This window comes from Equus caballus, chromosome 4 (genome assembly GCF_041296265.1).
Source record: "Equus caballus isolate H_3958 breed thoroughbred chromosome 4, TB-T2T, whole genome shotgun sequence".
Classification (NCBI taxonomy): Eukaryota; Metazoa; Chordata; class Mammalia; order Perissodactyla; family Equidae; genus Equus; species Equus caballus.
Genome location: NC_091687.1, coordinates 78,547,408 through 78,575,199, shown reverse-complemented (window position 1 = coordinate 78,575,199; position 27,792 = coordinate 78,547,408). Strand labels below are relative to the sequence as shown.

The 27,792-nt window shown below is 42.4% G+C and overlaps 1 protein-coding gene across 1 annotated transcript in view; it reads left to right on the top strand.

The window, feature by feature from the left end:
• Nucleotides 1–238: 238 nt before the first annotated feature.
• WNT2 (Wnt family member 2) overlaps nucleotides 239–27,792 on the top strand; it is a 42,462-nt gene continuing 14,908 nt past the window's right edge. Inside the window, 4 exon segments of the mRNA NM_001114150.1 lie at nucleotides 239–622; nucleotides 2,723–2,949; nucleotides 8,224–8,501; nucleotides 25,983–26,247. Coding sequence (NP_001107622.1) covers nucleotides 540–622; nucleotides 2,723–2,949; nucleotides 8,224–8,501; nucleotides 25,983–26,247 — 853 coding nt within the window. The 5' untranslated portion in view covers nucleotides 239–539.

Sequence of the window (27,792 nt, the reverse complement as noted above, 5' to 3'; positions counted from 1 at the left end):
CTGAAACGCGCGGTCCTGTGGGCAGAGCCTACTGATGCTCTTTGGCTGGGAGCTTCCCGAAAGGTGCCTGCCTCCACGGGTGCTCGAGGCCACGCAGAGGTGTTCTTCCTTCCCTGCTTTACCTCACCCGCAGACATCTCTTGCCATCATTTCATCCACCCTCGTATAAAAACCCGCGCCCCCCCCCCCCACCTCGTCCCCGCGCAGCGCCCCCTCCCTCGGCTGCGCCCAGGCGGCGAGCTGAACGGACAGGGGCGCGCGGGAGGTGCGCAGAGCTCTCCTGCTGCCCGCGCTCACCGCGCCTGGGGAATTGGGCTGTGGGCGAGGCGGCTCGGGCTGGCCTTTATCGCTCGCCCCGCTGGTCGTTTGAAACTTTATCAGCGAGTCTCGCCACTCGCCGCAGACGCGGGCGGGGGGCGGGGGCGCGGCGAGGCGCCGGCTGCCGTGACGAGGCGCTCCCGGCGCTGAGCGCTTCTGCTCCGGGCACGCATGGCGCCCGCACACGGAGTCTGACCTGATGCGGACGCAAGGGGGTTAATATGAACGCCCCTCTCGGTGGAATCTGGCTCTGGCTCCCTCTGCTCTTGACCTGGCTCACCCCTGAGGTCAGCTCTTCATGGTGGTAAGTCCACGCACACGGGCGCGGGGGAATTTTGGAGATGGGTGTGGGGACCGCGCTGGCCACATAGAGCGTTCCCGGCGGCGCTTCCCCGCGGCCGCAGCAGTCGTGGATTCGGGCCCAAACCCCGGCTACTACCCTCTCATCGCCCCATCCCGAGCCCCTTCGCTTTTCCTCGGGAGTCTATTCCAGCTTTGACAACTCCAAAAAAACCCCACATTACCCCTCACATGAGAGCTCAGATGTCTGGTTTATTTGGATCCAGCTGAGCGACAGCAAAATCAGCCAATTTCTTATCCCGTTGAGAGACGCGCTAGCCGGGTCTCTAGCTCTCTAGCACAGACGTGTCTGTGTGTGTGTGCGCGTGTGCTTGTGTGTGTGAGGGAATTCACCTTGAAAACTACAACCGTCTCCTCCACCTCCCCCGTTCCCTCCCCCCAAAAAACTGCCTCAAGATAACTGTCGGGCCAATTCAGGCAGCCAGGAGCAGTAGAACCCAAAGCGTGTGATTTTCCATTATTTCTCGTCCTTCCACATTCCTAATGCTTCACCCCAGTGGGGCGGAAGAACATTTTGCTGCCTCCAGGTAGCGACTACAGCCTTAATGCGAAGCTCCAGATCCCAGGGGCTCTAAGATGTTACCCTGTTCAAAACCAGTCACTCCAGAGTAACGTTGCTATGTCCTTTGGACGTCGATCTGCAGTTCATTTTGCTTGGTGAAGGAACGTTGATAGTAACAGGTCTTATCGTTAAAAGTTCAAAAGAGAGATTCCTCTCCACCCAGCAACTCTTCTCCGTCTCCCGACCTCCTGATCTTGAAAAGAGATGGAGTTGAGAGCTCTGTACCTTGTACCTAAAAATTTGCGACACGTGTTAAAATACTGATTCAAAAAGACCTGTTATCGTGGGCTTTTTAAAGAATCCAGCAAAAGTAAGGAGTCTCAGCCAAATGAAAGACTAGAGCAGGGAACTTTAGGAAGATACTGGAGCTCTTCAAAAGAGCAAGGCAAAGCGTTGATGGGAAGAGGGGTTCAATCCTTCTAAGCCGCTTTGAACAGGAAGGCGTTTAAGCCTTGACATTGCTGACACAGGATCAAAGATTGATTTATCAGAGTGACCATTTTTCAATAAAATGACTATTTCTGTTTCCATGGGTGTATAAACATTATTTATTGCCCAGGCTTTTTGTCACATTGTCTCTCAGCTGTCATTTAAATATATTTTTTGGAAGTCACAGCTGTAACGATTTTATGATCATATAAAATAATGAAAATACAAGAAAAAGACATTCTCCTTGTTTGATCGCTTCAAAAGACACCTATGGCAGCTTGGGTTATATAAAAGGTACCTTTCTAAACATTTCACAACTAATAGAGAACATCTGGGTAGAGATGATGATGTAATTTTTTGTTAAAGTTTCTTTTCAAAAGTACTTTATGGAGCTATAACACTGTTTGATTCTTCCAAACATTTAGTGTCCTTAATAACAATAGAATTTTTTCCAAAGGTTCTCTATAAAAGCCAAAAAGAGCTGGAAAATGGAAATATTTAAAAGATTCTTTGGTAAGGAAAGAACAGCTTGTCTGTGAGGAGATACCATCAGATACCAACAGGTGTTGATTAGACAGATACAGACAGTTTCTTAAGACACTTAAACATTAGGTCAAATAAATGGGAGCGAGAAGCTTCTAAAGGTCAAGCCGAAGCCAAGTCCAGACACATTGTGTCACTGAGATCAGAGCCTTCTTGGGAAAAGTCTTCGAGTCACTCTTCCCAAAACATGTTGCCCCTCCCCCTTGTTCCATCCCCTGACTGCAGACCTTGCCTCTGCCACCCTGGCCAGAGCATCCTCTGGTGGCTCTGGCTTCATGTCCAAGAGACAATCATTACACCATTTAGGGGTAGCTTCTACTAGGTCACTCACCAGGCCTGTCATACCACTTCTCCACTGGACTAAAATTAAATAACCTTTGCTTTCTAATATCCCAAAAAGAATAAGGAATTCATCTTTGAAACGTATTTTGAACTCTTCGGTCTCCCCGGATTCACGGCAGCAGGCCCCGCTGTTTCTGCTGTCCTCACCTCTGTGCTGGCTCTTCCCAGGTACATGAGAGCTACAGGCGGGGCCTCCAGGGTGATGTGTGACAATGTGCCAGGTCTGGTGAGCCGCCAGCGGCAGCTGTGCCACCGACACCCAGACGTGATGCGTGCCATTGGCCTGGGCGTGGCCGAGTGGACAGCAGAGTGCCAACACCAGTTCCGCCAGCACCGCTGGAACTGCAACACCCTGGACAGGGATCACAGCCTCTTCGGCAGGGTCCTGCTCCGAAGTAAGTCTCCCACCTTCATGCAGCTCCCCAGGCTCTCCCCTCACACACCACTCCTTACTGGGTCTTCAAAGTCTCTGCTCATCTTTTCTTGCATTTGATTCAGTCAGAAGCTTGTTCTCTTGGGTAGCATTGTCCCTGTTTTGTAGAAGAGGACTAGAGAAAATCAAAGAACTTGTCTAAAGTTTTACAGGAGGCCTGACATAGATTAGGATGTAGTGCCCCAGGCTGATGTCCTTTTACTCTTTGCTCTGTCCATTGTGTCGTGTCACAACTCTGCCTGTCCCTTCAGGTTCAGATTTTGTCCCTAGGAGAAAGGAGGAAACAGCCAGAGGGCTCTTTTGCCATTTTTTCACTCTTCTTTCTGGGACTTGAACTTAAAGAAGGATTTGAGCTGAAGATCAGGATGGAATGCCCAAATCTTTTATTAGCCAAAGATGCTCATTATTACGAAAACACAATGTAAGGGTTTATGAAGAAGCAGAGACAAATCTTTGTTCACCACTTTTGACCTTCCATTCAGCTACTCGGCCTTGGGTCACTGTGTATCTAAATTCAACATTTTTTTCAGTAGATTGTAAATTCTGTAAGGCAGGGACTAGCCTGTCTTCCTTGCACCTTGTTTGATACCTTGTATGTTGCAGGCACCATTCAGTCATTGAATGGTTGAACGAATGAATGGATGAACTCTTAGTGAGTACCTATTCCAGATACTTTTTTTTTTTTTTTTGAGGAAGATTAGCCTGAAGCTAACATCCGCCACCAATCCTCCTCTCTTTTTCTGCTGAGGAAGATTGGCCCTGAGTTAACATCCATGCCCATCTTCCTCTGCTTTATATGTGGGACGCCTGCCACAGCATGGCTTGACAAGTGGTGCATAGGTCCGCACCTGGGATCCAAACCGGTGAACCCGACCGCCAAAGCAGAGCGTGCGAACTTGACCACTCTGCCACCAGGCCAGGGTTTCCCAGTACATTTTAGGCAGGATTTTTATGGAGGGTAGGGGTGAAAACCAGGAATAGAACTTTTTGTCTTTGGGTTTTTTTTTTTTTCACTTACAAGGAGCATCAAACATTATCTAATTACATAATAAACTTCTTAAAAGTTCTGAATATGGGAAGTGGCTCCCTAGCTGGTACACAATCAGAAAATTAACTGAAGATCAGATTTTCAAAAATATCCATCCCCTAACCTGGCATTCTTATCAACATTCTTCAAGAAGTAGCATGGCCCATTTGTTTCTGGGAAATCCGACTGAAAACGTAACAGGTTCTGTGCGAACACCAGAAACAGGAAACTTCACACTTGTTTTTTCCCACCTCCCCCCATTCCTAAGAAAATCATCCAGACTGTGCACTTGGTAATGCTTAACAGAGGGTGTTCCTATCATGTAATCATCACAGCCCTAGGGTTTTATGAGGCCAAATGCATAACTGAATGCTTCTAAAATCCCCCAAGGGCGTAGTACTCTCACTCTTAGTGTATCCCTAAAGTTAATTTACTGCGATATTCTGCAATTTAATTCTCCAGTTTAAGAACTATATTCTTCTGCATTCCTTTTGGAGTTTCGATATGACATCGCAAATTTTTGAAAGGTTAATAGTCAATTTCAGCTACATGGAATTTTAAGACTTCACCTAGATTAGCTCACCAGTGAATCAATTAAAGTGCTGGACCTTGTCACAGACAGTTTGCAAATATCTAGCACGAGAAATCTTTGGATGTATTATGTACAGGCTCTTGGTATTTAAAACGTATCAGGATTTTTCCTTTTCAAAGCGCTCACAACCATTTTCCAATGATTACAAATTAAGTGTACTTCTCATTTACAAAATGATCACTTCTAGATTCTGTCTATGGAAATCCATTAAGATGTCTCCAGATTGAAAAAAAAAAAAACCTTTAGATCACAAATCAAAGGAAGCAATTTTGACCACTGATCTTAAAGATAGTATATCTCCCAAAGCTGGGGATTCATTCATAAAATACTTTAAATCTTGGCAGTGTTTGTTTCTTCAGGACTGTAGAGTTGCTGAGAGAGAAAAGGTTAGAACTAGAGGAAGCTCAACTAGTTTGACTTTGGGCCTCAGGTAAAGAAGAGTTTCTAACTGGTACTTCCTTCAGAGCTCTTTCGGATCAAGCAGAATGCTTTGTCAAAGTACTCAGAACTTAAAACACTCATGCTACACAATTTCTTTCCATTCTTCACAGAAGGCCAGACTTCTTCCTGGACATTTATGTAAATTTCTGTGACTGTCAATGATGATTTTGTGTTGCTTATGGGAGGGCTGAATTTGGCCTAAGGTGGCTACTCCTGGAAATAATCATGAAATTCCAATGAAGCTCTGCAAAGAGTTTTAAAATTAATTGCTTGGAGGGAAAATCACATCTTAGAGTTGTGAAGAACTATCCTTTGGATCCCTCAATGACCTTATAGATGAATAGGAAAGGCAAAGGGCAACACATTTACAGGGAGACCATAAAGTTACTAACATCTTCCATAGTTACAGAGAAATGGAGAACTTTTACCTCTTTTGCTTCAGAGAACTAGAGTGAGAACAATTTTTAGGAACCTTTGTAATTCATTCACTCAACAGATTATGACCACTCACAGGCAGAGAAACTTAGACAGAACTAGTAACCCCAAAAATATTCCTGTAAGAATGTACCTCCAGAATTCCAGAGTAAGCCTTAAAAAACAAAAAAGGTGACTAGGTCTCATACTTGTAAACGTAAAAATAAAAAAGGCAAGTATTTTAAAAGAGTTGAACAACCCATAACTTTCCAGAAAGCCTACTTCTAGTGTTTTGCCCTCCCAAGTAACAATCTGCCACCCCAAACAAAAACTGTGCCTATGCACTTGAGACATTGCTTGACTTATCTCAATCCAAAAATTAGAAAAACTTCAATAGTAACACATCAGGAAGTATAAATATCACCATTTATATTTGTATTTTGATTCATATTGTGATGGCTTTAAAAAGAATCAGTTTTTCTAAGAAGAGGCCCAAAATCAAAATTTGTTTTGTTACGAAGCCAACTCTTGAAATGTGCTACTATTTCACACATAGCATTTTCGTGATTCATCTAAGACACTTAACTGAAAACATCTTAAGGCCATATCTACATGATACCAGAACATCTGGAGGTAAATGAAAAGTCAATGTGCTAAATTTTTTATTTAAATAAATAAACAAACATCTAGCTATTTAGTCACGTGTTTGAATAATAAATGACTAGTATTTAGAAGGGCAATATTTTTGCTTTGGAAATTATTTATGAAATAGAGCAGATTTTAAGGGGTTTTTCTTCTTTCAGCCAACTAGTTAATGTAATTGTTTGCAGGTTATGCCAGAATGAATTCTGTGCCTAGACAATTTATTCCTCCATTACTTTCAAAAGACTGTCTGGTCTCTGACATTCTATCATCCACATCTTCCATACCTTTCCCCTAAAAGACCACCTCATAAAATTTCTCTTCTTTCTCCTTAAAAAATAAGTCTAGTGCTAAATACCTTCATCATTTGGAAACTTTCCCCTATGTGATATCTCTCATTGTGGGCACTGAACTCCAAATCCCAAACCAGGCGTTAGCACATCAATGGGATAACTGTGGACAAGGTATTTTCCTAAACTGTAAAATGAGTAGAACAAAATTTTATTTATCTGAAAGCCACTACCTGAGATGAAGCCACATTGGCATCTATTAGTCATCATCTTTTATAAAACATCTCAATTCCACTTAGAAAACCTGTGATCCTTATAATATGATCTGGGACTCTTTAAAACAGCTCCCATGACCATCATATTTCTCTCTGGAGAGTGCTACCTGCTACCTATGGCAAATATTCATATAATTGATTTTACCTAACTACACGGCATGATTGATTCCTCTTTTGATGGTTAGCGGTTTCAGGGGAGATGTTTTTTGAAGGCTGAGGTAAGTGCCATATAATATGGTGTAGATATGTTTTCCTGATTTTTAATAATGAGACTAGCAGAGCAAATATTGCAAGGGACGTATAATAAATTTTAGCACTGAATGACAAACGGAAACAAGCAGGGCTTCGATGCGAAAAGGTGGTTTGTTCTCCCAGCTGTGTGGTTCAAAAAGTCACACTCGTCTTGACATATTGAATCACCAAATGGCTCTCCGTTTTCTGCCTTGCATTGGCATTAGGTTGTTCAGCTTCTATTTTGATTGTTAATATATTTGCTGCAGCAACCATTAATAAAAAGGCATGCTAATAACAATGAAATACAGCTCCATTTGAAAAATGAGGTGCACACAGACCCTAAAGAGCCTTATATCTGTCACTATACCACAACACTGTGTTATGAGTTACTACAGATTATTAAAATAATTTAATGTAGTTATTGCACTGAAATATGTACCTTTCAGCCTGTAAGTGAAAGTAGCCTGTGCTCTAATAAAGAACAATTCTAAGAAAGCACCCCAAAGGGTTCTTGCCCAAGTCTAATTATAGGCGGTAAATTTGTTTCCTTCCAGAAAAACCAAAGAAAAGCTTTTCACTGTCTTTTACCCAATACCAGTGATTAGTGCAGGTGTTCCAGAAGAAAGTAAATTCACCTTAATAGTTAGACATAGTATGTAACTCAAGGATATTGCATATTGCCTTCAACAATCTCTCAATTACTTGTGAATGTTGATGCCAAGCCAAAGCTCTCCGGTGTTAACGCGCACGCAGGTCTGGTTACTGCCTGAATTCTCTTCCCACCTCAGCCCTTCGATTTCTTTGAATTCAGTATTTCGATCTTGATCATTTAAAAGCATATGAGTGTTCTCAGTAATGCCAGGAGGTTTGGAAGATTTTTTCAAAGAGAGCTGTAGTAGCATGAATACCACAATATGAAATTCAGACTGTATGTTACAGATAAAGAAACCAAGACCTGGAGGTGTTACGCTCCTCTCTTTCAGGGCATAGAGGATTCGAGGTTAAAGCAAAGCACACGTATGAGACTGATGTGAAGCCAGGAGCTGGGAAAGGCGGGCTTTGGCTGCATCTTCTTTTATAGTCTATATATGTGCTTTAACGATAGTTGTCATACCGATATCTAACTTGACAAAAGCTTATGTTAGATGGAGATGGTTCATACTAAAGAAAGAGCTTTGGCTCCAGAAAAGAAGCGTTCAAGAACACCAATATCTTTCTGTCTAATGGCGAAGTATGTCAGAGGCAGAACAAGCATTCAACAGCCATCATGTGCAGAACTAGCAATTCCAGACCACTTTTAAGAAAAGCATTTTTGTTTCAGGTAGTCGGGAATCTGCCTTTGTTTACGCCATCTCCTCAGCTGGAGTTGTATTTGCCATCACCAGGGCCTGTAGCCAAGGAGAATTAAGATCCTGTTCCTGTGATCCAAAGAAGAAGGGGACCGCCAAGGACAGCAAGGGCACTTTCGATTGGGGTGGCTGCAGTGATAACATTGACTATGGGATCAAATTTGCCCGAGCGTTTGTGGATGCCAAGGAAAGGAAAGGAAAGGATGCCAGAGCCCTGATGAATCTTCACAACAACAGAGCCGGCAGGAAGGTATGGACTGCAATGGTGCTCATTTTTTAGACTGCATGGCTTTATAAATCACTTAAGCCAAGCTTATCTTAAACTTCCCTAGAGTTGATAGAATGCTATATAGTCACAACTTCCCACTGTCCCCCAGCCCAGAGCTGTTTGTTCTAAAGAATATCGCCAACTGGGTTGAAATATCCCCACCCACACTCCACCTTCCTTCCCACAGCTGAACTGAAGGAGTCCATCCATTGCTTTTGGCATTGTGTAGAGTCAAGTGTTTTATGGTCCCTCTGGGTACTGTATCATCTAGACGGAAGATATAATCTGTGGGTGAGGATAGCGCTTCATCCCACATACCAATGGGACATTGAATTCTTGTATCTAAGGGATATCAAGACCCAGAACATCTTCACTCAAACTTGTGAAAGCAACTCACCAGGCATGGCTTATTGACTTCTTCTAGATTCAGGGATGCTCTTTTTAGAACCAGACTCAGCTCTCACTCAAAAAAGCCCCACCTTGGGGTTTCTGGTACTAGATGAGTAAGTGGACCAGGGGAAGACATGGCCCCAAAGGGTACTCCGGCGCCTTAACCTCTAGTCCTGACTAACCTCCTGGTCTGTGGGTATCTGGTCTGTATTCACTCCCTAACCCCCATTTGTTAGATAAGGAAATAGGCTCTCAGGTGCTCAAGATCACATGGAAAGTGAGTAGAAAAGTCAGGATTAGAACTCAGGTTTCAACTCCCAGCCCAGGTGTGCTTTGGCCTAGGATTAAACCATCTCAATGCCAGTGTTCAGATCCATTGATGAGCCATGTGTTTCTGCACGGTGGCATGACCAGAATAACTAGAGAATCTGAATGCTGCACATTATGCCTTTGTGTAAAAAGAGTAAACTGGCTGGGCTTCTCAAATACTTAAGGTCAGAACCATTTTAGAATAATCTAATTGCCAATGAGAAGAGATAACCATAATTTGTCTTTTATCAACACAAAATAAAAATGTGCTTGATATTAATATAGAAAGAAAGATCAGCATAAAATTGAAAGGTCCCCAGGGGGGCTTTAATAGGAGAAAGAATAGAAAAGAATGCAGATCTGTTTGGATGAAAACTCTTTTACTAGGCTCATGGAGAGAACAAATCTCATTTAAAGGAAGTTGGAAGGAAAGAACTCTTGCTTAGCACATGGAATAAGATGAGTGTGACCTGAACTGTTTACAAATAGTACCTTCCTTGAACTTTAAAAATCAACATCCCTTATTTTCATGAGTCTATGAACTTATAGTGACTACTGCCAAGAATATAGACTATGGTTGTGCAATCCGACAACTATTGGTAATTACTGCTTGTGCAATGGTTTGGATAAAGAAAGATTTACATTGACCTTTGTTTTGACATTGATACCGCATGTATAAGTTATAAAGTGTGGTGTCTTTGATAGGAGTGTGCTGCTTAATTATTCAAGCTGGATATATAGTTAGATCTCTGATTATTTGTAAAGATAAAGGCGTATGGTCGTACATTGTATCCAAAAGAATGTCGCCTCATCAAAATAAATGTTAATTTTGCTTAATAGGTCATTAGATATTAAATGCTTCAACTCTTCAAGACAATAGATCTTAATTATTATATTGTAGGTTCTGAATAAACATGACTTTTCATGTAAGTCACATGATTCCTCACTGGGTAGAGGTGAACAGCTGTCAGGCCTCAGATATTCTCCTGCCTACTCTGCAAAACTTAGGAGGCTACTTTTGATTGGAATAAAAGTGCACACACTGACTTTTTAAAATGTGGCTTTAATTAATGGTGGGTGGGCAGACTTTTTCAAGGAGATGCATGATGTCAGTGAATATGAACTTTAATGAGAGTAAATGTATTGAGATAAACATGCGTCTCTAATTCTCTTCTTGCGGTCGTTAGACCCCCAGTCTCTACTCCCCCTTCGTACCAGCAGAAGGTCGGTGGAATCAAAATGAGAACAGGCTGGGCTTGCGTTTGAAGGCAGGGCTCCTGAGCTAAGCCTCCAACTGGCCTGGCTCTAGAAAACTCCAGCCTCCCAGGGCTGACAGCAACATCAGTTTATTTTTATTTCTTCTTGTGCTTTTCAGTATTTCCCAAATTGTCCAATATGAACATCTACTTTTTAAAATGGGGACAGGGGCCCAATACATTTTAAAAGAGAAACCATCTATTTCAAGATTGTTCTGTTTAGCCAGCGCTGCAAATCGGAATTCAACACTGCCATTTACAACAGGCCCTAATTTCTCCCTAATATTTGAGCAATTTAATTCATTTATTATAGCAGCTGGTTAGAGCACCCTCATGTGTCTCTGTACTGTAATATCATTTTAGGTCTTCTGTGCTGCTATATTTCATTTTAATCGCAGCTTCAATAGAATTTGTAATGGTGTCTCTTGCCTTCATGTTTACTTGAAACTCATCTTTGATGAGTTTAGTTTTCTACCTCCAAGCAGAACTATTAATAGGTCCTAAAAAGATAAATCCACCTTGTTCAACACAAATATTCTACCAAGAAAGACATTCCACAGCTTCTCTCAGCAGTTCTTTTCAGGTCTAAAGAAGCCATGCTATGAAAACTTCTAAATTATACTTGAAGATGGGTTTAGGTAAATTATAAGCGAAAAGTATTTGGTCAATATTCACCATTTGTTCCCTTTCAGGACCTTGAAAATGGCTTCTAAATTAGTCCACTCTTTCCTCAGGATGAAATAATCACAACTTCTTTTACCTTTCCTAAGAGAATCTGTATCAAAATAATCCATGTATCCAATCGAATACGGCCCTTCAATCGTTGGACAGTTCCATAATAAGAAATTCCATAAAAACACTTTGCCCTAAAGGTCTCTCTCACTATAGTGAAGATAGAACATGGCATTTGAATTGAGACCCACCTTGTTTTTAATCTTGCAATACCAGTGGCTTTGCTCATGAATTTCAGGCTTTCTCTTATGTACAAGGGTGTTATATGGTGCTGGGGTTGAGACACGTGTAAGGCAAATAGCACAGGACCTGGCATGTAGTAGGTACTCAGCAGAAGTTAGTTCCTTTCCCTTGAGTGAAGTGAAGGTTATCTGTAACTTAGGGAATAGAGCTAGGCACAAATCAAGTTTGAACTCCTACTTAGGATTCAATGTGATCACTCCATGTATCCATAGGTTCATCTTTGGTACAATTTAACGTTCTAATAAAAAACAGTAGACAGTATTTGCTAATGTACAAAATACTGTCAAATGTTTTATAATTTGATCTCCAAAAACTCCTAGAGGAATAAAAAACAGTATGAGTATTCCTATTTTTCAGATGAGAAACTGTACCTCAGAGGGATGAAGTGGCTAACGTAGGGTCACACCATCATGAAGTACTGGGTGTGGGGGTTCAAACCCAGTTGTGTCCACCCTTCGGTCCTTATCTACCTTTCCATCTTGTCTCTGTTGAGAATTTCTGAGAAACACACACACACACACATTCTTTCTTTCTTTTTTTTTTTTTAAAGAAGCAGCAGCTGCCCTTGCAAAGTAGTTTACTGATGATTTTTCCCCTTTGTTGAGTGTCTTTATTTTACAAGTTTTCTAAAAGGAATACATATTATTTTTTAACAACAAGGAAAACATTGTTTTAAATGCCAAAAACATAACTGCTAGTCATTGTGAGTATGCCCAGAGCAACTTAGCCTTATTTGGTGGATTCACCAAATTTCAACTAGTGGCCCTATAAGTTTACGAGAACTATTCCTATGTGCTATTGGACTGAATTGTGTTCAACAGATAATTTTTTAAGGAATTACTTTGGGAAAAGTTCTGTTTTAGGTATGAAGTCATACACGGTAAAGAATAAGACAAAGAAGCCCTGACCGTGAGAAACGAAATTTTACTCAAGGAGACAAGTGAAATACAATTGGGAAGCAAGTTCTGTGCCAGGTGGTACAATAGAAAAGTCAGCCAGAGGGCCAGTTAGCTGAGGAGAGAAAGGCTGTGTCATAAAAGAACCGGGTGTTTGAACTGGAGATAAAGATTTCCCATGGTTGAGATAGGGAAAATGCTTTCCAGGATGAAAGGACTACAAGCCAAAGAAAGATACTGGAGCAGAAAGAACATCAAAGTTGAGGAATGACGAGGGCTCTAGGATGGAGCTCACGACTGACAATCGATAGGAGCTGAGGCTGCAAATTCGAGTGTCAGCCGGATCTGGAGAGCCTTGCATGCTGTGCTGAGACATTTGGATGTCGCTGTGAAGCAATAGGAAGGTATTGAACAATGAGGGGTGGGGGAAATTAAATACTTAAGTTCCATTTTCATACCTTGTTAATTTCTCTAAAGTCCACTTTGAAAGAGCAATAGATTTCAGAGTTCAAATCTTCTGTAATATGTCTGAATTAACTTAAAATAGACTTACTAGGAAAATTATGAGAAATTTATACCTCTCTGAATTTTATTTTCAGCCCTAAATATACATATAAGGACTGATGTAGATAGTGAGCTTCCTGGTATTTACTAATAAAAATTAGCATATGGCAACTGTGTTGATATTTATATTTTTAACATAATGTTTACATTATTGGCTACTTTACTCATTAGAGGTTTTTGCTATTGACGTCATCGTGACTGAGGCAATACGGAGGCTGGGGCTTTGGAATCAGAACACTGGCCCTAATACTTGAGCATGACTTTGGACAGGTTACCTAACAAGGATTGCTATATAAAATGCATACACATATGCACCAAGTTTTAAGCAAGCCTAAGAGGTAGGTACCATTATTATCTGCATTTTGCCTATGTAGAGACTGAGGTCCATGATAAGGTGGCTGGAATTAGCAAACAAGTTGAATTTTTTTGCTAGTTGGAATTCAAACTTAACTTGGCATCCTGTGTTTTATATGGGAGGAGTTTGCAGAGTGAGGGGATCCAGAGTTTCTAGCTCCACTCCCTGCCCAAACCTGCACCACTCAAGTTCAGTGCCATGGAGCGCTGGGGCCTGCCTCTGAGCTTGGCCCACTGGGGCACCAGGACAAAGCAGATGCTTTTATGTCCCATCGACAGAAAATGCCTCCAAAGTCAGCAGAAACAGATATTGTACAGGGATGTAAGTACAACCTTATAGGCAAGCAAATCTAGGGCTTAGTAAAGACTTCTAAGAATACATCCTGTGATGCCATCTAAGATACATAATAAATAACGGGTCTGAACCAAGAGAACTAGGCATGATTAAAAAGACACCACTCTTTTTTTTTTTTATTGCAGTAACATTGGTTTATAACATTATATAAATTTCAGGTGTATGTTGTAATATATTTTGAATTCTGTGTAGATTACATCATGTTCATCACCCAAAGTCTAATTACAATCCATCACCACACACGTGTGCTTAATCACCCCCTTCGTCCTCCTACCTCCTCCCTTCCTCTCTGGTAACCACTAATCCAATCTCTGTTGCTATGTGTTTGTTTGTCTTTGTTTCTATCTTCTACTTATGAGTGAGAACATACGGTATTTGACTTTCTCCCTCTGACTTATTTCACTTGGCATAATACCCTCAAGGTCTATCCACGTTGTCACAAATGGCCGGATTTCATCATTTCTTATAGCTGAGTAGTATTCCATTGTGCATATATACAACATCTTCTTTATCCACTCCTCCCTTGATGGGCACCAAGGTTGCTTCCAAGTCTTCACTATTGTGAATAATGCTGCAATGAACATAGGGTGCATGCATCTTTATGCATTTGTGTTTTTAAGTTCTTTGGATAAATACCCAGCAGTGGAATAGCTGGATCATATGGTAGATCTATTCTTAATCTTCTGAGGAATCTCCATACTGTTTTTCATAGTGGCTGCACCAATTTGCACTCCCACCAGAAGTCTATGAGGGTTCCGTTCTCTCCACATCCTCTCCAACACTTATTGTTTCCTGTTTTGTTCCTTATAGCCATTCTGACGGGAGTGAGGTTAAAAAGACATCACTCTTAAAAAGTAAGGAATAACAATAGAAAAGAAAAGAATAAAACTGAACTACAGAGCCAGATTGCTTTAACCTCCTGTTCATCCTAACCTCCCTTAACTTAAGGTTGAGAATCTTTATAAGATACAACTTTCACTTAGTAGATATTTGTTTTCTGATTGATCTCTTTAGTTCATAAAATTAAATGCATTTTGAAAAATTAGATCAGTTCTGCAAGCCTCACCTCTGTCTTGTTAGACCCCAAAATAGTATGTGCTTGATACTATAGATCTTCATATAGCATATGAATCAAAAACTAACCAGAATTCAAGTCCCAAAGCAGAGAATAACTCTTAAGAAAATTGTTACAGTTCCACGTACAGTTCCATTATTCTTAGAAAATGTTTTTTAGACTAGCCTCATTAGTCAGTAAGAATTATTAAATGTATGGTTAGTCAACGGTAATGTTCTTGAATTCCACAGATATAAATTCCACACCTTATATTTCCTAGCTAAGCCCACCGCAGTATTGCTTTTAAAGAATGACAGTGCTTGAGAAATCCCAATGTCTTATTTAATAAATGATTGCATAAACAAGCCAACTGCACAGTTTGCTAATAAATATTCCTTGTTTTCCTAGTTCCAGAGCATGTATGTTTGAAAGATGTAAGTTGGTCTGATTTTCAGTAACTCTTAGAGACGTGGACCTGTCAAAAGGATTTAATTGTTAATAAATGTACTTGGCTTTCAACCAGCATCTGAAGATTAAATAATATGTTTTTAATGTGTGTTTCCCTCAGGAAAACTGATATAGGACCAGAAATATGTTAGTTGCTTTGTGGCATAAACCCAACTAAAAAGGGAAATACTCACATTTCTTTGAATGCTCAAGTTTAACTAAATAATTTAGTTAAAATACAGCATATAAGGACCTAAAACAAATGTGAAGCAGGATTTGTAAGGCAAGGTCAGTTGTTAAGTTGGCATACGTTTCACCTAGGGTAAGGTGGACTGCCCTTTTCCTGATAGGAAGAGGATTGGCACAGCATGATGTGGGGTCATAAACTTAGCAAAATGCAGGTACCTACAAGAAAAAGTTCTCAAGTTCTGCAAAGCAGTCTTACAAAGACATCCTGGCATTCCTTGGGCTCAGTCTTCAGAAAAGCTGACTTGAGAAACCAAAATTTCATTCTCCTTGAGAGAATTTTGTCTTTATAACTGGAAAAATAATTCTTTGTAGACTAACTAGATATGCAAACACTGAGTGTTAAAATTTTTTATAGAACCCACTGAACCCAGAGAACATGAACCCTTAGGGGTTAGCAAACCCTGGTATGAGCAACACTTGCAGAGTGATTTAAGGTACCATCTTGGTGTCACACAGGCTTGGGTTACATCCTGCCTTGGCCACACTGCCCGTGAGACCTGGGGCAAGGCCCTCAAACTCTAGGTGTCTCCATATCTGCACCTGTAAAATGGGGATGAAAATAGTATATACTTTATACGCTTGTGTGGATTAAATAAAATAGTGAGTATAAAATGCTTGTGTAGATTTAGCAAAATAATGAGTATAGAGTGCTTAGCATGGTTTGACATAGGGTAAGATCCTAATGAATGTGATGCCTCAATATTATGCTTCAGTAAGTTGAGGCAGATAAATATAAAATAGAATTGTTCTAGCCTGCACAATGTATGTATTTCCTCTTCCATAACTTTTTCTTTTTCTTTTTTTAATATTCAGACTTCTGTCTCTGTGGTATAGAACGCTAATATTTATAAGTTTCTTAAATTCTAAGAGTAGAAAATAGCTTCTCCAGACCTGAAAGCTTAAAATGCTCAAAATCAAAGGTTTAAGGGCCATCAAAAATCTGTTAAGGGCCAGCCTGGTGGCACAGGGGTTGGGTTCACATGTTCTGCTTCGGGGGCCCGGGATTCGCCAGTTCGGATCCCAGGTATGGACCTATGCACTGCTTGTCAAGCCACACTGTGGCAGGTGTCCCACATATAAAGTAGAGGAAGATGGGCATGGATGTTAGCTCAGGGCCAGTCTTCCTCAGCAAAAAAAGAGGAGTATTGGTGCCAGATGTTAGCTCAGGGCTAATCTTCCTCAAAAAAAAAAAAAAAAAAAGAAATCTGTTAAGATTTTAGCGCTGTAGCAATTATGAGCTTATTGAAGATTTTCTTTATTGATAAAAGTTATATATTAAGCTAAAAATGGTTTATATGAGGCTAAACACCAAAAGAGTACTGCTGTCCTTAGAATCAAATTTATTTGTCTTTTTTAAAGTAGTCATTTCAAATGAGCAAGTATTTATTGATGCCACAGAGTAACCATTAGATGGGATTAAGCAAATAGTGAGGGGAGAGGTGTTGATGAAGGATTGTGCTGGCCAGTCTGATGATAAAAAAGCCATGAGGGCTGTGAGATGTGAAAAGAGGAGCATGAGTAGGCTGAAATGGAATCTTGACAGCAGCCTGCTTTAAGAGTCAAAGAAGAAATAAGTAGAACAAGAGACTCTTTAGAAAAGGCTCAAGAGACAAAATAGAAAACAGGACCTAACTGTGTCAGGGGCTACGGCCTAAGTTTCTGGAAGAAGCGCTCAGCATCACTCACTGGAGAGAGACAGCAGTCATCGTAATGGATTCTCCCTCGAGTTCTGTCTTTCTGTTGTAAAAACAGCACTCTCACAAGTGAAAGTTACAAACTGAGCAGTGCAGAAATGTCTATCATAAAATGAGAATTTTCCTCCCCTCACAATCCTTGTCTCCTTCCAGACCATTTCACACACAAATGGACTCAAGGCTGTGGACAGGATGCGTACCATTTCACCTCCTCCTCCCTAAAACCTCATTAAAGTTATAGCAATGGAATAAAAATGGTTTAAATCAACAATAAAGAGAACGGTCAAAGAAATGAGAGAGCTCATCCAATTTCTGGAAAGTGAAAAGCAAATGAGGAAATTGTACCAGATAAAGCAGGATGGAGAAGCCTCAGTCTAGAAGAATGGAAGCAGATGGGGAAAAAGTAAAAGCAGAGGAGGCAACAGGAGAAGTGGGAACCAAGACACCCTGAGAAAATTTCAGTTACAAATGAGCACTAGAGAGACGCACAAGTCTGAGAATCGGAATTAACTGACAAACCCAAAGATGGAATTCCACACCCAGCCCCTCCCCTCCACCCTGAGCAGAACTCCTGAAGTCTGGCATCTAACCTTCCAAGCTTTCTGGAGTTGGAGTCTCCAGTGTGACAGCCAGTATCCTACCTACTCACTATAAAGATAACCTCTCTGGTCCACAAGTGCCACCCAAACAACCAGAGTTCCTAACTACCTTATTATGACTTCATTCTTAAATATGAAGAAACTGTCTAAGGTTGCCATATATTTGATTAAATTCAGTAGCACAAAAGACCAAAAACTGCAGGAAAAAAATGACAAAGGAAAAAAGCAGTAATTCAGGGATGAGAAGAGAATTTTTTAAAAACCTGATTAGTCTCCTCACAGAAATTCAAGGATATATCAACATCCATAAACAACAAGAATGGATGGCTTGAAAAAGTGACAACTAGAGAAGAGGAAAGAACTTAGAAAGCCAAAGAAATCTCCCAGAAAGTAAAATAAAAAGCCCAAAAGACAAATGGAGCTTAAGGAGATCCATAAACACCACCCCTTTCCCACTTGAGTTTGAAACCAACTGAAAAATGGAAAAAGGAGGTGGATAGATGGAGTAAGAACGTCTGTTGCACTACTGAAAAGAAGCTGCACTGAAGGATGTAGCTTCAAATCTTCAAAGTGCTTCCTAGCACTCCACCCTGAACAGGGCAGACTTACTCACCCTGTCCCAGGCTGTGCATCAGGGCCACTACAGGGAGCCCTTTCTGGAGAGTAGATGCTGATCATAACTCATCTTTTCCACAGGTTGGCAGATCCCCAAAGAGAAGGAACCTGGGTACGCAAGCCCTGCTCCTTCCTCTAAACTCATCAGTTGGACAAGTCACTTCTCCTTCCCTGGGGAGAAATGAGTAAGGGGATGGAAAGAGCCATGAATGTTACTCTAATGGAATTTCTTCCTCAAGAAGCTAGGAAGAGAGTATTAAAAATATAAGAGAGAAAATGTGAGACATGGAGGATTGACTCAGAAGGTTCAGCAACTGATATTAGAATGCCATGAAGAGACTAAAAAAAATGGAACAGAAGAAAATATTAAGACAATGTTTCAGGGCTGAAGGACATGAGTTTCCAGATTGAAAGGGCACACTGAGTGCTGAGCAAGAGCAATTTTTTTAAAAAATCCTAAATATATCATTGTGATATTTCAGAACACTAAGGATAAGGGAAAGTTTCTAAAACCTTCATAGGGGAAAAAAATACAAAGTGAAAACAAAAATCAGTTGCCAAAGAATCAGCCAGAATTTCACACTTCCCATCTGTAGTACCAGAGGCCAAAGCCTGTAGAGCAATACCTTCATAGTTTTGAGGGAAAATTATTTTCAACTCAGAATTCTATACCCAGCCACACTATTAGCCAAGTGTGAAGGCTGAATAAAGACATCTTAGACATGCAAGAATTTAGAAAATGTATCCCCCATTCACCTTGAAGGAGTTACTCAAGCAGGTGCTGCAAAGAGAAGGAATAAACCAAAAAAGAGAAAACATGGCATCCAGCAGAGCAGTATGTCCAATCTAGGAAGGCATAATGTTAGGTCTCCGCTGTGTAGCCAGTCCAGGTTGGAAGAAGAAGATGGAAGACCATGGAGTCCCCCAGGAAATGAGAAGAAGTGATCAAGTAGATGGAATGATTGTGAGAATGGAAAGCATTAGGTTATAATAAATGCAATTGGGTAGCAAGTAAAATGAGAAAACACCAAACTTCACTCCAGGAACATTCTTCTTTGGCACTGAGGTTGTGATATTGGACCAGAGATTATAAAATGCAGTCCTGGCACAGTCCTTGGTTGTGCAGTTAACAGTATTACATAAACGTTTATGGTTTTCAATTTTTAGAATCACTGTCTAGGCATTGTGGGAGACTGAACTATAGTTATGGAACTTGAATGCCGTCATCTTTGTCGCTATAAAAGGACAAGCACTGCTGACGTAGAAGGGGAGGAAGGAAGAGGGAGTGCAAATATCCTCATCGCATAAGAGATATCACCTATGACTTTTGCAACAAGAAAGGAGGTATAAGCTTGCTCCTGGAAGTTGCAAAGATCACCAGAATCATGATACAACCATGTTGGGAGCTGGGGTGACAGAAGTGAGGGCTGAGTTAAAATCTCACCCTCCCTAAGAAGTCTAGTAGGAAATATGGAGTGTCGATCGGTAGGTAGATAAACAGTGCTGTGCAGAGCTGCTGTACTTAGTCATGCCAACACTGCCTTGCACCCCTCCAGAGGGCTCCATTCGCCATACTCTTGCTGTGGATTTGTCCAGTAATTATGGCAATTTTCTGGTGGACGTCCAAAAAGTAAGTGTCTTATGGATGGGATGCTTTTTTCTATTCCTCACAAAGTCGCCTGTCAGCTAGCACAGAACCACTTGTAAAGATTTGGGTAACCACCCAAAGAGTTAAAAGAATTCATTAAAAGTGACCACTTCTGGGGCTGTGCAGACTGGGAGGTGAGGGGGGAAAAGAGGGAGGAGAAGATACAGCAGAGGGCCATTGCTTTTCACCCTTATCTTTTCTGGACTATTTGATTTTTTTAAAATCATGTGCACACGTTTCTTTAATTAAGAAATACGAAAGTAATAATTAAAAAACAAACACAAAAAGCCTCAGTCTGTCTGGCAGCCCTTGGGATGTCCCCAGGTCCTCTGCTTTGCTCACTCCCCACTTTACCGGGCAAGTAAAAGGTCGGCAACTGCTCCACCAGCGGCCTGTGTGGGGAAGCCCACCAGCCCCTCACCCAGCGCCTCCCTGAGACCCCGGAGGGGCAGCCCTTCACGCAGGACCCACCTGTCCAGGTTGATCTCTACTGGTCACCCCCGTCTTTCATTCCCTCCAAGGAAGCACTAGCACAAATTGCTGCTTGCCGCAACTTTTCCCTGGAGGCCAGGACGTTTTCGAGACACACGGTAGGACTCAACTTCTAATTCAATAATCAGATAGCCCTTTTCCTAGAAATGTAATGCCGCCCCCTCCACGGCATTTCTCACCTGCTCTGGTCCTCCGTGGGCCCCGGACTCTGGCCATGGGGCGGGGACTTCTTTCCACCTCCGCTGTGTTCCCGGTTTTGGACGCGGTTCTCAACCCTGGCTGCTTATTAGAAGCATTTGAGACCCGAAGTACCATCCAGGCTGGGCCCCACCCCCAGCCCAGGTTCTGACTGATTCAGTCTGCGGAGGAGCCGCGTCGGCGTGAGGGAAACGGTCCCCAGATGAATTTAATGCATAGCCAGAATGAGAACCACTGAGCTGCTCGCTCCAGGCGCCAGGGACAGTCCCCAATTCCTGTTCTTTCGCTGTGCGGAGTAGTTTGACTCTGTTTTTCCCTCTTTCTAGACCATGCAATTCCTCAGACTTCAGCCGGATTGTAAAAGAACCTTCTTTCCCTTCCTCCTCTATGTATACATATACACGCAGCCCTTTGAAAAGGGGACCATACCACATAGATTGGTCTGCATTTTGCTTTTACCACTTGACTTTCTTTTGTGCTGGTAGGACTGATCAACCTCATTATTCAAAGACCACATAATGTTCTGTTATTAAGGATACGCCTTAACTTGCTTAACCATTTTTCTATTGATGTAATTTGGGTTTTTTGTTAACATTTTGCTATTGCTAATTATGCTGCAATGAACATCCGTTCAAAACTTACGCAAATATTTCCAGAGTGGGATCACCAAGGTCAAACAATATGTATATTTAAAATTTGACAGGTATTACAAAAACGCTTTCCATTTAAATGGTGTAAAATTTACTCTCCCGCTGATGCGGGCTTGGCGAGCCGAGGAGTGGAAACAAAGATTTCTTGGACTCTCAAGGTCTGACAGTAGTGCTCTTTTATTTAGAGAATAGCGTGGAGTAGCAGGGGGACAGGACTCATGGGCAGTAAAGAGCTGCAAACATGAGTCGAGGGTAGGGCTAAATTTAAGGCATAGGTATGTGAGTTACCTCTTTAAAAGACAAAGGAAAGATTATGTGAAAATGTCATTAAAATGGTATCAGTGCAGGTGGGGTCTGGTTATCGGGTGGTCCTATAACTTTAGATGAGAGTCAGATCAGATGAGATCAGGACGTCCTCTGCTTCCTGGAGGATGATATGGATCAGTATGTGGGGCAGGACGCCTTGGGCTTCTCTCCCTGGGGCAGCCTTGGTCCTCCTCACCACCAACAGTTTATTAAAGCACCTCTTTCCCCAACTCTTACCAACATCAAATATTATCAATCTTTTTACTATTTGTTAATCTGCTAGACAAAAAAAAAAAAAAGTGGTGTTGCATTATTTCAGTTTGCATTTCTCTGATGACCAGTGAAGCTGAAAAGTTTTTTTGTCTTTTTGTTAGTCTTTATATTTTTTATGAGTGGCCTATTAATAGATTTTTGATAAGTATTAGTTTGGAAGATGCAATGTAATCCCCCTCCCACCACTTCTCTCGCTACCTCTTTTTCCCTCCCTTATATAAGTCTATAATATTATCCAGTCAATTCTTGGTTTATTCAAAAGAATGGAGGGAAACAGATAATGCATAACTCAAAAGTTGAGAAAATCACAATGTGATTTATATTAGGATCTTAAATGTGTTTTTAGAAAGAGCGCAGATCTGGGAGTGAGCCATATCTGATTCACATCCTAGTCTGCCTCTGTCTAGCTGGGTTACTCTAGGGGTTTTACTTTCCTCCCTGAGCTCTGGTTTTCATAATGATAGAATGAGAATAATAACCTACTTTGCCTACTTGTGGTAATAAGATAAGATAATGTGTGTCAACCACCTGGGTGGAGCCTGGCACATAGTAAGTGGTTGTTATTGTTATAATGTTATTATAAACATTTGAGTATTGGAATTCTTCTAAAGTAGGGCTCCTCATTGTGAGTTTCTCAGTCCTATTCCTTATTCTTACCTCACTGCTATCTAAATCAGGCCACCTAGGCTTAGGTCCTCTTCCCTCTGCCTCCCAACTGAGCAGGGTGTTGTCCTCTTCAAGATTAAGGATTTGAATTTCAAGTCTGCAAATCCAGTAAATAGAAGAGGTGGAGGTAGTCCCGAACAGTGATTTAGGACTGAACAGGCTGTGTGTTAATAATGGGGCGGGAGATGTGAGCAAACCCAACACCAGAGATGGTGTCTCACTTTCCCCCAAGGGGTAAATTGTCAGAGCCTGTGATTAATCCACATTCAAGAACTGATTGGCGCCATGCTACCAGTTGAAATACTTTCAGTTGTAAGTGCCGGGGGCACTAAATAATGAGGAAAACTTATGTTGGGTCACAGGAAGTCTGGAGGCGGGGCAAGGCCAAGGTGGGTTCATTCAAGCAGTTCAACAACATCCTCCAGAACCCAGTTCTTCCCATCTCCTAAGACCAATGTCTGCAGCTTGTTGCTCCTCTCACACTGGCTGCCTCATGTCCCAACGGGGCTGCTGCAGAAAATTGCATCCAGAAGACAGACAGAAGATGTTTCTCTTCATGTGTCCATTTTAAAGAGTGAAGAATCCTTTCTTACAAGTCCCCCGACAGATTATTCCTAACATCACATTGGCCCAAATTGAATCATCACGTGCCTGCTGCTGAAAAAAATCAGTACCAGAACAGTGAAATTACTATTATTGATTTGGGCTGTGCTGAGGTTAGAGCGAGGCCTGGCCACTTCTGAAGCACGTGGCTTCCCAACACCTGAACAAAATTTAGGCAGGAAGAAAGGGATGGCTGTTCAAGAATGCGTGATGACGACGATGAACAGTGTGCACCACCGCCCATGTATTTATAAGGATTCATAAGATGTATTATTAAGATCCACTTTTAAATTAATATGCAAATCCTTCAATTAATCATGTAAAAATACTGACTTTGAAGTTTGCAACTTGGAAACTTAGCATTAGATAGGGAGGGCAGTAATATTTCCTGTCACTTTTAAAGCTGGGAGCATTGCTTATAAATAAACAGTCCAACTTTAAAAGGAATATGCTCTGAAGAATGATTATTCATAGTCAAGTCCCAAGACTTCGGCATGGAGTGAGTTTTGTATGGCCCTCTTGAGAGCTTGGGAGGGAAATCTCCTGGACAGGTGGGACCCCCATGCGACAGAGTGGGGGAGCAAAGATGGCCCTCCTGGAGTTGTGTCTGTGACAGAGGCCTGCCGTCCAGGTCACCCAGTGAGCCTCATACTAAACACCCAGAATATAAAGATATGGGGCTGGGGGCACAAGAGGAAGTATAGTTCCAGAAAATGAGCTCATTCGAAGACAGCCTTTAAAGTTGCCCAGGTCCCTGTGACCGGGAGGACCAAACTAAAGAAGTTCCTCCTGCTCACTTCTCTGTCCTTGCTCTCCAAAGGCATCTCATGCTGAAGAGGATAGATTTCAAATATAACAAGGCACAGACCGCCATGAGGGGCAAAACAACAAACACCTGGGTGCCAAGGCCCAAAGTGAGAAGGGTGTGAGCGCATTCACAACCTAGAGCCACCATGACGTCTTCAGCTCTCAGATGCTTTTTGGGTCTGACTTTCTGGAATGAAGTACATTTCTGCACACTTGGTTCTACTGTGTAGCCTGGGTCAGAAACTGAGTCTGGAAGAGGCAAAACCAGATTCAAGCACCAGGGCGCAGTTCGCTGGAGAGAGGCAGCCTGGAATATTGGTCTACGGGTGTGTTTTGGGGGGAGGTGGGGGAGGGGTGAGCATGTGTGCTTTAGGGAGCTCCATCTGGGCTGCATGCTAGAGCTACCCACCCACCCCATCCCACACCCAGACCAGTTAGATCAGAATCTCAGGGAGTGGGCAGAGGGTTGAAACTACCACCTAGAGTTCTTAGAAGTAGTCCCTAAGAATTTTGTTCAGAGTACCACCTTGGAGAATGTCATCAAGGGGTTCACTGCCCCTTCTACCTGTGCCCCTGACCCCAGATACCCTCTGTCTTGGAGATGCAAATCAAGAGGATGGGGCCCACAGCAGGCAAATTTCTCCTCCTCTGCTCTGTGACTGACCCAAGGCCCAAACGCGCGTACCCTCTTCCCTACAGCCCTGTGTGTCACATTGCTTTGGGGATCCGATGGGGGCAAGCTTTAATCGTCAGTTGTGATCTCCCTTGAGCAACAAAAATTTCTGTTAATATTACAGTAATTTGGAAAACTGATTGAACAAGAGATTAGTGCCAACTGTTGGGGGAGGAAAAAAATGACAGTTGTTAAAGCGTGAATCATATGAAAAAGGAAATATGCTCTTAGGAAATATTTTGAAGAAACCCATTTATTTGCACAACCTCTGAGTTGGAAATACTTCAGAGTCTGGGTTTACGTCTGGCCATTCCACATCCTGGCCCAGAAGCTTGGGCAAGTCATCTTACTTCCTTGATCCCTGGTTTCATCATCTGTGAAATGGGAAGAACAGTACCTCAGGATTGTTGTGAGGACCATGAGTGCTAATAACTCTTCACTTATGCGAGTCAAGGAGAAATGGACCAGGGCAGGATAATTCACAGAATCACTTTGGCGATGGCACAGCTCTGCAGGCTAATCCAAGACCAAAGCAGAAACCTCCCTCGACAGTGCCGGGCCCCTGGGAGCCTCCGCTGTGCAGAGGCTGACAGCGCACAGCGAGGGCTCTTTGTGCTGGGAGCTAGCCAAGATGGGCTTGTCCTGCTTTCCTTTGCTTCCCTCTTAGGAAAGAACAGAGCAAGCTCTGCTCTGTCACCTAAGCTGAATGACTCAGCCAGAGCTAAGTGATCATCTCCCAGAATTAATGTCATCCTCAGGGTCACCAGCCGACTTTCCAGTGCACCCTGGCCCTGTCCTATATCACTTGTGTAACCTTGGACCAGTACACTAACCTCTCTAAGTCTGGCTCCTCAGTCATCTGCAACATAAGTACGGCAGGCGCAGGATGGTTGTGAAGATTCAGGTCATTGAGATGGTGTGTAGAAGGCATTAGTGCAATGCCTGGAACATGGAAAGCACCCCACAAATGGTAACAATCGCTAATATTGGCTTATTGAAAGATGTGGGCTTAGCAGTTACTTTGTTAATCTAATTTGAGTAATCGCATACACTTTTAATATAATAAAGCTGTATTTATTTGGAAAGTACTCTAATTCATTCCCTCACTCTTCCAACTGGCCCTGCAACTCTATTAAATTAAAATTAGTGAGGTTTTTGTTATACGGATAGCTAAATGGGGTTCGCAGGCAGGCACTGCCCCCCAACAGTCTATGCCCCGCCCGCTGTTGTACGGCTGAAGTGACCTGCAAGTGACCTCCAACACCTTCCAGTCCTAAACCCCAGGATCCGTGGCTTCAGTCACTTCGTGAGCGTTCAGAGGTAAGGAAAGTTGTAGCACGAGTCACTCGCTTGCGCCCACCTGCACTGACTTTGCCATCCTTTCCTGCAGGCTGTAAAGCGGTTCTTGAAACAAGAGTGCAAGTGTCATGGAGTGAGCGGCTCGTGCACTCTGAGGACGTGCTGGCTGGCCATGGCCGACTTCAGAAAAACGGGCGATTATCTCTGGAGGAAGTACAATGGGGCCATCCAGGTTGTCATGAACCAGGATGGCACTGGTTTCACTGTGGCTAACAAGAAGTTTAAGAAGCCAACAAAAAATGACCTTGTGTATTTTGAGAATTCTCCAGACTACTGTATCAGGGACCGGGATGCAGGTAAGTTCAAAACACTTTATTCACAACTCCTAATTCTTCCAAGGACCAGTACTCCACAACTTAAATGTAGTTCTGTATTTTCAGCCTGCCAATTCTATAAGCGCAGCCTGCTGCCTTCGGGTTCAAAGCTCATGTTCTTATCAGTCGAATTTCAAGTGCACAGAGAGCTCTCTTAAGCAACTGGAGAAATGGGTTGATAATGTGCAGATTCTGCAGAAATGGGAACCCAACAAGAATGTATGTGGCAAAAAGTCAAAATATGCAGATTAGCAAAATTCTTCAGCCTGGACAGAACTCTAATTAGTGGACTAATGTACGCTATATATAGCAACCCAACATCTTTCCTGTGATCCTGAAGCTGAGAGGAGCACAGCTTTGCAATGTACCGGTCCCCCTTATAAATCCCACCTCAGTGACTGTGGAAGAGGGTGTCCTCGGGACTTTAAAGTTAGCCTGTTCTGTAGTCTGCCATACCTCATTGTTTACTCTTTCCAGTAAGCTCAGAAATTGCCAAATACTAGGAAGCAAGAATTCATCCCCACTGGCTCGGCTGTTGGTGGGCAGTGGATGAGAGCTGTATAAGAGGCAGTTCCTTTATTAAAGCCACACCCTTCCCTTGCAGATGTCACCTCCTCCATCTTGAATTCACTCAGAGCCCGCCTCACCACAGCTGTTCCCACCTGTGTGTTGTATGCATGTGCTGTTCACCTCTCACCCCTCCTGGTCAGCACTGAACTCCAGGCTTAGCACAGTCTTTGCAAAGACTTTGGTACAAAGTAAGAATTTGTACAAGCCTCCATGTATAGGAGGTGTTGGGGAGTCCACAGCCAACTTTGACTCAAGCCAACTTGTCAGACTTAGTAGAAAGCAAGGGACTCCATTATCAGGAAAAACATCCTCGAATTTAAATTTTAAGTTTGTTTTTCATTCCAGACTAATTGCAAAAGAATAAGTAAAATAGTGCAGATGGCAGCCAGGTCCTTGCATGAGGTTGACCAAGAGTCACAATTACCAGGGAAGGTCACCAGAAGTCCAGAGCCTCTCTGTGTCCCCGAGTGGTTGACTTTCCTTCATGGTTTGATGAGCTAGTTCTTTGCAGCACTTTAGCAGGTTTGCACATGCAGCCTATGGATGAATACCTACTGAGCAAGAGGGCCACGTGCTGTGCCCTGCTGCATTCCTGGCATGCTTTGGGACCTCCAACAAGTCGTCCTGCCTGTCAGGCCACAGTATCGACCCAATTACCATGAAACCTGTGCTTTGATACAGGATTGTCCCAGAGGTCCGGCTCCCCTCTGCTGTTAACTAGCTGCTTAGCCTCAACCTCCTCACATAGGACATGTGGATATCAGTATCATTTTAGGAACTACATATTGACTCCTGTGAGCCAGGTACTGGGCTCCAATCACTGCATACTCGGTCTTATTCAAACCTCAGAGCCGCCCTATGACATCAGTGCGTTGGAACTGGTTACTGAAAAAAAAAAAGAATAAGAAAAGGGTGGCTCCTGGTTGATGAACACCAACCAAGAACCAAATTCACATC